Source organism: Equus quagga, chromosome 7 (genome assembly GCF_021613505.1).
Source record: "Equus quagga isolate Etosha38 chromosome 7, UCLA_HA_Equagga_1.0, whole genome shotgun sequence".
Classification (NCBI taxonomy): Eukaryota; Metazoa; Chordata; class Mammalia; order Perissodactyla; family Equidae; genus Equus; species Equus quagga.
Window position 1 is genome coordinate 39,014,424 of NC_060273.1, and position 9,640 is coordinate 39,024,063.

General features: G+C 60.9%; 1 protein-coding gene across 3 annotated transcripts; it reads right to left on the reverse strand.

Moving 5' to 3' along the window:
- Positions 1–2,719: 2,719 nt before the first annotated feature.
- Positions 2,720–7,342, reverse strand: LOC124242309 (uroplakin-3b-like protein 1). 3 transcript variants are annotated; one of them, XM_046667230.1, is made up of 6 exons: positions 7,065–7,342; positions 5,178–5,330; positions 4,783–4,891; positions 4,165–4,241; positions 3,769–3,889; positions 2,720–2,843 (listed from the first exon to the last, which is right to left on the reverse strand). In XM_046667230.1, the coding sequence occupies exons 1-6, from the start codon at positions 7,144–7,146 to the stop codon at positions 2,735–2,737; spliced, it is 651 nt and encodes a 216-aa protein (XP_046523186.1). In that variant the 5' UTR covers positions 7,147–7,342; the 3' UTR covers positions 2,720–2,734. The 3 variants fall into 3 exon arrangements, with proteins under 3 accessions (XP_046523186.1, XP_046523185.1, XP_046523184.1); XM_046667229.1 differs by having other exon boundaries at positions 3,769–3,884; positions 4,783–5,002; positions 7,065–7,335; XM_046667228.1 differs by having other exon boundaries at positions 4,783–5,002; positions 7,065–7,330.
- Between the last annotated feature and the right edge of the window lie 2,298 nt (positions 7,343–9,640).

Below are 9,640 nucleotides of genomic sequence, written 5' to 3' on the forward strand. Positions count from 1 at the left end.
AATCTGGAGGCCACGGGTCTGGGGAAGGGTCTGATTCCACAGGATGAGCACCAAGGCGCCTGTGCACCTCTATGATATTGTGATATAATAAGAAACATATATTTGGTCTTTGTTCTGGTTCCTGGCACAGAGCTCCTAAAACCCTTGGAATTCTCTGAGTGCTGGGGTGAGAGGAGCATCTTTTGTTATCGATGACGAGTTCCTTACAACCACACCTGAGTTCATGCTAATGAGGCGACTCTTGGTGGCCCCTAGATGCTCCAGGATGGGTGAGGGCTGGTCCCAGAGGAAAGACAATGTGATTAGAGGGTTGGAGCTTTCAGCCCCATCCCAAGCCCCCAGTGACCTCCAGGGAGGCGATTGGGACCGGAGACTGAACTCAGTCACCAGTGGCCAATGATTTAATCAATGATGCCTACATAATAGAACCTCCATACTGACCCTGGACTGCGGGGTTTGGAGAGCTTCTGGGCTGGAGAACAGGTGGAGGTGCTGGGAGGGTGGGGCCCCCGCCCCCCCACCCAGGGCAATGCAGCGCCACGCCCCTCCCCCCGCCCTGCCTGTGCAGCTCTTCTCGCGGCTGTTCCTGACTTGTATCCTTTATCATAATCTGGTAATAGTAAGTAAATTGTTTTCCTGAGTTCTGTGAGCCATTCTAGCAAATCATCGAGCCTGAGGAGGGGGTCATGGGAATCCCTGATTTGTAGCCAAGTTGGACGGAAGTGTGGGTACCTTGGGCCCCCAATACTTGTGACTGGTGTCTGAAGCAGGGGTGGTCTTGTGGAACGGAGCCCTTTACCTGTGGGGTCTGCACTGACACCAGGTGGTTAGTGTCAGAGTTGAATTAAAGGGCGGTACACCCAGTTGGAGAATTGGTTGGTGTGAGAGAAACCCACATGTTTGGGATCAGACATGCTGTGAGTACAAAGCAGATCCTAGGATCCTCTCAGTCTGCTTTTGGCCCTTCTCTGTCCTGCGCTGGGCCCAGGAGGCCAGGACGTGGACCACACCATCCAGACCCCTCTGCTGTCTTGCTTCTGGTGAGGTGTGGTCAGCCGAGGTGTTAGTATGTGATGCTGGAGGCAGGAGGGAGGCGCCGGGGTATTTATTCGCTCAGCTCCCTCCAGCGGCTGCGTCCCTCTACCCACAGCCCCTGTTCCTGCGGAGCAGACCCTCGCCTGTGGCTCCTGTTCACGGGCTCTGGAAGCTGAACTCCCTCTGGTCAGCCCTTTGGTACAGGAGTGCTTCTGGCCCTCCAGTGCCCTGGGCCACACTCTCCTGTTGCTTCCCTTAACACGCTGCCCACTCCTTTGTAAACACTCTCAGTCGCCTGCTGGACTGCCATCTGTTTCCTGCCATACAGGGCGACGGTTTGCAAAGTGCCTCAGAGTCACCCAGTTCAACACTTGCTTTTTACATAAGGGGAAACTGAGGCCCAGAGAGGGTAAGGGGTCTGTCTAGGGTCACCTAGCCTCAGGGTCAGAGCTGACAGCTGCCATGAGAGAGGCCGAGGCTTATGTAGGCGGACACTGGAGGTCTGTTTGCCGGCATCCCCTCCCTGCCCCTCGCAGCCCGGCTCCCCTGTGGTCCTGTGAGTATTTCCTCCACAGCGGGAGCAGGATGTGTCTGTACCAGATAATAAATCAATTAGGGCCATTTGCACCTCCCAGAGACAGGCACCTGGGACCCCACCAGCACCTTCCTTCCCTGACCCTCTGCCCCAGAAGGCGAGGCCCTCCACATGGACAGGGTGCCTCCTAGCCTCCCCGCATCCCTCACCCCACCCTCTGGCTGTCCCCAACCTGCCACCAGTCCCCAATTGCTTCCAGGCCTTGGCCCACGCTGCTGCTTCTGCCTGGGCACCCTTCCCACGTGCACCTGGCACAGGGCCGCTCCTTCTCCACACCACGCTGCCCAGGGATCTCCGCCAACGGCACTCCTTCCATCCTTGTGCATGGCGGTTCCCTCCCTTCCCCTCGCAGCGGTGGGCAACTTGAAGACAGACCTTGTCTGGGTCATCTCCAGCCCCTGGGGGCCCAGCCTGGAGGGGGGCTGATGCTGACAAATGCTGGGTGTCCAGAATTAGGTTTTGGGCCGAGTCTGCTCTGAACTGAACGCAGGCTTCTCCAAATGCAGCCTCTTCACGTGCACTTCCTGCTCCCAGGTCCAGAGTGAACACAGGAGTGTGTGGAGCTGAGAGGCTGCACCTCCTGTGCACCCAGGAGGAAGTGGAGGAAGAGAGGCAGTGGCTCTCAGCCCTCCAGCCAGGAGGTGAGGCCAGCAAGGAGGATGCTGGGCTGGGAGGGGGCAGCAAGCACCGGACTGCAGCCTCTGGTGAGCATGTCCACTTCCTTGGTCTAGCCTCACGACAGCCCAGGAGGGCCTGTGTGATCAACCTCGCCTTACGGATAGGGACAGTGAGGCCCGAAGAGAGCTTGCCCTGCCCCAGATGGCTCAGCTGGCCTGGACGCTGGGCCCCACCCTTAGTGCTGGATCCTCCTGAGCATCCCCCGCCCCCAGAGGAGCTGGGACAGGAGCGTGGGGAGTCTGCTCAGGTGTACAATGACACAGACATACAGGTGGGTGTTGGGGACATTTATTTCTGATGGGGACAGGCCCGAGCTTTGGGCCAAGGACACCCTCCCACCTCATTTGGAACCAATCTCTCCCAGGGCTTCATCTGAAGCTGCAAGGCATGCCCCCAGCCCATGTTCTGAAGGGCAGATGGGGATCCTCAGGAGCCCCCCACGGCTGGAGGGCTGAACATGTGGTGGGTGTTATATCTTCTCACACCCACCGGCTCCCCTGGGCCCGAAATAGGAGTGCTTTGGCAGGTGTCGTAGCTGCAGGGGGAGGGGAAGGAAAGACGGAGAGAGAAGGATAAAGGGGAAGGGTTGGGGGTGCTGATCCAACCCCCTCGGCTGTTGCCTAGAGCTTGGGGCTCTAAGTATAGGAGCACTGGGGAAACTGAGGCTCCACTGGCCAGACTGGCTTAACTAAAGGGAACCAGGCTATTTCTCTAAACCTCACAAATCCAGCTCACATCCCTGTTCTTTGTCATCACCCAGCTCCCAGGATGCCTCTGAAACATCATCTGCCAGTCTCCCCAGATTAAAACCCACCACTGGCGCCCTCTGGCCTTCAGGATACAGCCCATTTCCTCAGCTGGGAATTAAGTCCCCGGCCTTGCCTGGCTGCTGGCCACCCACCTGCCCCAGACACCTCCCCACCGTCCCCCACAAATCCTGGGACCAGGTTTCCCATTCTCTCTGGCAGCCCTGGTGGACACTCCCTCTCCACCAGGCCCCAGCACCCACGCTCTGAACGAAGTCTCCAGACCAGGCCAGCGCTTGGATTAAAAGCAATTCGCCTCCACCTGGGTGTGTCCCACCTCTCTGTCTCCCACCTGGAGTGTCTGCGGCCCGCCCCCGCTCGCAATCCCAGCTGTTGTCACCAGGGGGCGGCTGGCAGCCGCTCAGAATGTGTGGCTGCCATGGGCAGGCAGCGGGCAGAGATGGACAAGGGAGGGAGAGGGTAATGCACTCTCGCCCGCCTAGAGGTTCTGGAACCTCGGGGATCCCTGGCTCAGTAATTATTACCCTTGTCTGGCCTTCGAGGAAAACCCCTTGGGTATGGTTAGCAGGGGGGAGCCGAGGAGGGCGGGTCCAGGAGAAGATGGAGGGAGGAAGGGAGAAGGAGATAGAGGCGGTTCAGGGGAGGGACCCCACCCCTCCCAGGCCCCGGGCAATCTCGGCCCTGTCCTCTTACCAGGTGTAGACGAGCAGGGCGAGGAGGGCAGTGAGGACTAGGGCCAGCAGGATGGACAGGACGGCAGTGATGACCACGGTGCCAGCACTCTGAGGCCCTGGGGCAGCCTGGAGGGCCTGGGCTGAGGGCGTGGGGGGGCCCCACAGGCAGGGAGGAAAGAGATCTGATCTGACCTGAGATCGGGCACCTGGAACAGACTCCAGACCAGCCACCCCCACCCCCTCCCGCCCCCTGGCTGGGGGAGGGGCACCTGCAGACAGCAGGGTGGTAATGGCAAGTGACTGTTGGGGCCTGGCCCATCCTCCCTAGCCCCCCCTACCCCACCTCCCTCCTTGAGAGCCCCCCAGGCCCCTGGGCCCCCAGCCCTAGTGCCTGACCTGCTCATCAGGCCCCTACCTTGCTGCAGGCGGGTCTCACTAGACCACTGTGTCTCAGCCACGGGTCCCCTGTCACTCATCACTAGGAACTTCACCCTGAACAGGAAACCCAGCGTTCAGGGTGGGGGTTCCCCCATCCTGAAACCCTCTGGCCCCCGTGCCGGTCTGTCCCCCTGACTCCCAGGGCCCGGGGGTGGAGGAAGCGGGGACTGGGGCTTAAAAACACAGGCTTAGAGCCCCCCAGATTGGGCTCCAATTCCAGCAGTGACATTGCCCACCTGTGCGGCCTTGGGCGCATCCCTCACCCTCTCTGGGCCTCCAAGTCCTCATTTGGGAAAGGTGTGTGGGGAGTAATCAAGCCCTTAGTGAGGGGCAACAGGGCCAGGGCCAGCCCTGCCCCGGGGCACACACTGCCTGGATGGGGACACTCCAGGTGTGGGGTCCAGGGGCTTGAGCGTGGGGGGGGGGGGGGTCCTCTGCTCAGGAAAGAATTCATGGAGGCCTCACTGGCCCCTGCCCCCCTGCCCCCCACGCCGCCCCAGTGGCAGAACTAGAGCAGGGAGCCCAGGCCCCCAGCTGCGAGCTGTCCCCGACTGGGGTTTGGCACAGGCAGGAGCTGGGCCTGGCAGCGCCTCACCGGTAGGGGCCTGGGCCCGGCAGGGGGTGGTTGCAGCCCCTCGTCCTCGGGGAGCAGCGGGTGTCGTTGCCTACGCGAAGGACCCGGAGCTGAGTGCTGGGCTGGCTGCCTGCGTAGAGAGCCCGGTTGGCCATCAGCGTGAGGTAATAGCCCCTCTGGGGGAAGTCGGCAGGCACCGGGGTGTCCTCTGCGCTCCGTGGGGCAGTGAAGTTCTGGGTGGCTGAGGGTGGCACCGCAGGTCAGATGGCAGGGGCCACACGGGCAGGGCTCCCCCCATTCCGCCAGGCAGCAAGCAGCCCTTCGGCCACAGCCCCAGGACACCTCCCCCATCTCCTCCCACCCCTGCTCCTCGCAGGCCCCTCCCCATTTCACAGGCCTGCCCCGGCAGCACCCACCGTTGCCGTGGGCCACCACCAGCCAGATGGCATCGAAGTCGGAGATGCTGGGGTGACTGAACTGGCCGCGCGGCTGCTCCAGGGTGAAGGTGGACTGGGTGACTGTCCCTGCCAGGGTGGCATTTGAGAGCTGGGGCACATAGCTGATGTGCTCTGGGGCAGAGGGGAGAGGGGCGCAGAGAGAAGAGGTTCAATGGGACAAACAAACCCCCACAGCCCAGTCTGAGCGGGGACCCACAGCCCTGTAAGCCCCAGTCTGAGGGAGGAGGCACAGCCCTGCCCTGGGAGCCCAGTCAGAGGGGGGAGACATGGTCCTGGGAGCCCCCATCTGAGGGGGGAGATGTGGTCCTGGAAGTGCCAGTCTGAGGAGGGAGGCACAGCCCTGCCCTGGGAGCCCCAGTCAGAGGGGGGAGACTTGGTCCTGGGAGCCCTAGTCTGAGGGGGGAGTTAGGGCTTCTCCTGGGAGCTCCGGCAGCCATTCATCAGGAGGGCCCCCTGGTTACCCTGTGCCCGTGGGGCATGGGTGGGCAGCCTGAGTCCTGCCCCTGGCCCCTGCCTTGGCAGCCAACTAGGGGTGGGCACTGTGGGACGTCAAGGGGGTGGCTCATCCAGCCTGCCCCACCTGGGTCACTGGGGTCTCTGTGATGGGCGGGGCCGGGGCTGGGGGACAAATGGAGGCACTCCTCCCAGCTGCAGGCGCAGTTCTCCTGGGGAAGGGGTCTGAGGCCTTTTTGGGGTGAGAGTCAATTTGGGGGAGCCTGAGCCGCAGGCCAGATTCTTGATGGAGCCCAGTGACCTCGAGCTCTGACTTTCTGGGCCTCAGTTTACCCACCTTTCAAGTCCCTCCAGCTCCACCCACATGGTCCAGTTTGGTTTGTTTGATGAAAAGAATGAATAACTTGTGTGGGGGGAGGTGATGCAAGAAGGTCCCCGCCAAGACCCCAGGCCTGGACATGGCCCACCCAGAGGGCGGCCACAACCTGGCTCAGAGCCTGGGACATCCTCTCCTCACCCAGGGCTCTGCCACCCCCCACCCCACCCCAAGGCACCTTCCCCTTCTGGAACCTGTCCTCCTCAGCCCCTCATAGCCTCACCTAGGGGGAGGGCAGGGACAGGCGAGGACAAGAAGCCTGGGCCCCCAGGCAGGGGGACTCAGGACGGGCAATCGGCCTGGGGCCAGCCTTGCTGCTCTGAGAGCTCAGAACCCCCAGCTCCTCCCGGGCCCCCAGAGAGGAGTGCTCCTCTCTCCAGCCCCCAATACTAGAGGGCAGCAGAGACATGAGCTGGGCTCTCATGCAAGTCTCCAGAACGTTCTCCCCCTTTCTGTTCAGATCAATACGATTCATTTCCTCGTAACTCAGCTCAGCTCCAAAGATTCAGGGCTGGATCTCTCCTTTCTCAGAGCTTCTGGTTCTATCTCTGAGACACAGGGCACACTGCATACAGCAGGTACTTAATGTTTGCTTAACGAGGGAAAAGGAGTGGAGCGGCAGAGATGGGGGCGCTGCATCTAAACCCCTCAGTTTACGAGCCCCACCCATGGACGACACCTGCAATCTCCCTTTGGGGTAAGCATTGTCCTTGTCAACTTCTTTAAACCTCTCCTCAGGGACAGGCAGGAGGGAGCCACGGTGAGAGCTGGGGTGGGGGCTCTGGATGCATAGGGATGAGAACTCCAAAGAGAGCAAGGAAGCATTACCCACTCCTCCTCTTGGGGTGGGGGGCAGGTGTCTGTCTCATGACCTCTTTGCTGGGCTGTCTCCCCTCACCCACCCAGGACCCAGTCCCCAGACTTGGGGCTCGAGAGGTGGCTGGGGGAGGAGGGGTCTGTCCTCCTGAAGCCCGAGGCACAGTGGGCACCCCCGTCCTGCCCACACCCTCACTCACCCAGGCCCGCCCCGGGCTGGAGGCTGGTCAACAGCAGCAACAGTGGCATCAGCAGCCGAGACTGTCCCCCACTGAGCCCCATGGCCAGGCCAAGTGTCCAACTGTCTGTCCGTCCGAGGGTCTGTCTGCAGCATCCAGAGCCCCAGAGGCTCAGCCGTCTGTGCTGGGCTGGGGGAGGCTGCTTCTGGCACCTCCTGCCACCCCTCCCAAGTGCCCCCTCCTCCCAAACAACTGGTTGGACAGGTTTGGGGCAGAATCAGCTGGCTCCATGGATTTAGCATCGCCAGGGAGGGGTCTGAAGAGAACAATCAGTTGCTGCCTCACAGACAAGCCCGGACACCCCCACCCCGACTCCAGGAGGGCTGGTCAAGGAGGGGCCACCAGAGGAGGCAGCCCCGGGGACAGCCCTGCCATGCCTTGTGGAATCTCCTCATCTGGACAGTCCCCAGCCTGGCAACCAGGGCTCCCCACACGCCCTGTGTGGAAGGGAGTTGCCCTCATTCTCTAGATGAAGCATAGAGGGGGGATGGGGGCTTGTCCAAGATCACCGAGTGAGGCAGGGCAGAGCCCAGAATTGGAGGGTCACACCGAGGGCAAGTTTGGGGGCACTCCCTGCTGGGCTCTGCTGTGCCCCCTGCAGCCTGGCTCCGGGAGGGGGCTCCCCGAAATCACTCGCCCACACCTCCTTATCTAGGTGGCCTGCCCTCTCTCCTTCCTCCATCTCTCTGGCCACCACCAGGGCAGGGCGATCCCTCCTGGGACAGAAGGTTCCCCAAGGGGGCCCAAAGTGAGCGGGCAGAGCATGTACTGACCGCTTCTCAGCTGGATTGGCGGAGCAGCCGCTCATGGGCTACCTGCTCTAAGCCCCCCGGCCCCCTCAGCCCAGCCTCTGCACCCGGCCGGAGTCCCCCTCCAAAAACTCGTCATGCCTGCTGTCATCTCTCCCAAAGACCCGACAGACTGTCATCCCCTGTGGTCTCCATTTCGAGGTGAAGAGGAGGCGTCCCCTAGGTGACATAACTTAGTCCACTGGGTGGATTCAGATATCCACCTTGACCCACTAGGACCAGGGCTGGAAGGAACCTGTGTAATGAGCAAAACAGGCCAGAAACCTCAAGTGCATTGAGGCAGGAAGAGGTTGGGAATCACAGGCCACCAGCTACTTAAAGCTCAGAGTCCTCCCAATCAGACTCATTCACTCCTTGCTGCTTCCTTCTTAAAGCCTCCCTTTAAGTGCTCCCTCACACCTCTGAGCCTTTGCATTTACTATTCCCCTGCCTGGAATCACTTCCTTCCCAAAAAGAAAACTCCTACTGCTACTTCAAAACCCAGTTCAGATATCAACTCCTCCGTGAAGTCTTCCTAGCCTGCTTCCCCAGTCCCCAGAAAGAATGAATCCCTTCTTTCTCAGTACTCCCACAGCACTTGGCACAGTCTGGTATCCTTCTTGCTGCTCTGTAACCGGTTGGCCATGCACCGTTCACCTTCTCTGGGCCCAGCCTGCACTGGGGCAGGTGGGAGTTGTCAGTGTTACAATTCCCAGGAACCCTGACTCATCATAGAGAAGAGCAGTGTGGTTGCCAGACCCTGGGAGGTGCTGCTGCTCATTGAGCATCTCCAGCCTGGTTTCAAAGTGTCACGTGACACAATAGGACCCAAGGTGAGAACAAAGCCCTTCCCCATTGCGACGTGTCACCGTCCTCTCCCGCACCACAGCACTCATCACCATCACAGCCACAGCCCGCGGCAAGCAACAGAGCATGGTGTGGAGAGAAGAGAGGCGTCATCTTTCTCTCTAACTTGGATTTAAGGACCCTTCAAGCCAAGGTTCTTGAGAGGGTTGTCTACACTAGGTGCCTACACTTGCTCGCCACCTACTCATCATGCTAGCCCTACCGCCGCCTGGTTTCCACCCCAACCCCCTCCCAGGGTCTCATCAAGGTCACCAACCGCTCTGTCTTAACAGAGGCCGGCAGACCCGGTCGCCCACCCTCGCTGAGCACCAGATACACTCACTGCCTCCTCGTCTCTCCGCTTTAACTAGCCCACTTACACTCTTGTTTCTCTTCTCGCCTCTCTGGCTGCTCTGTCTCATGCCCTTGAGGGCCTCTCTTCCGGTCCCTGAAATGCAGGGCTTTCTCTGGCCGCAGTGCTGGGCTTGCTTCTCATCCCCCGGGCCTGGCTTTCCCTCCGGGATCACATCCACTTCCACAGCTGCGGTTTCTGCCTTCGTGTCTTGCCCAGTCCTCTCGCCGTGTCCCCACCTGTCGACCAGACAGCTCCACCTGGTCCTCTCAAATCTTCTCATTCTCAACAGGACCAACGCAGAACTCCAGCCAGCTCCCCCGCCAGACCTGCACCCCCTCCTGCAGGCTCCCCAGGCTCAGCTGATGGGTCCCGCATGGACCCATCACCACGCGGTGAAACTGTGACTCCTTGTCAACGACCCCTCTCCTCACAGCCCCCTAGCAGTCCTGGCTGCTCTGCCTCAAGGCCCCCCCAGGTCCTTCCCCACCTTTTCCGCTGCCCCAGCCCGGGGTCAGTCCTCATCATCTCTCACCTGCACGCTTCCAGAG

Excerpts from the sequence above, each read along its gene's own strand:
- LOC124242309 (XM_046667228.1), bottom strand. The coding sequence starts at position 7,146 with ATGGGGCTCAGTGGGGGACAGTCTCGGCTGCTGATGCCACTGTTGCTG. Across the intron at positions 5,003-5,177 it reads GGTGGTGGCCCACGGCAACG|CCACCCAGAACTTCACTGCC; the intron begins GTGGGTGCTGCC and ends TGCCACCCTCAG. Across the intron at positions 2,844-3,768 it reads GCCCTGCTCGTCTACACCTG|CTACGACACCTGCCAAAGCA; the intron begins GTAAGAGGACAG and ends CTCCCCCTGCAG.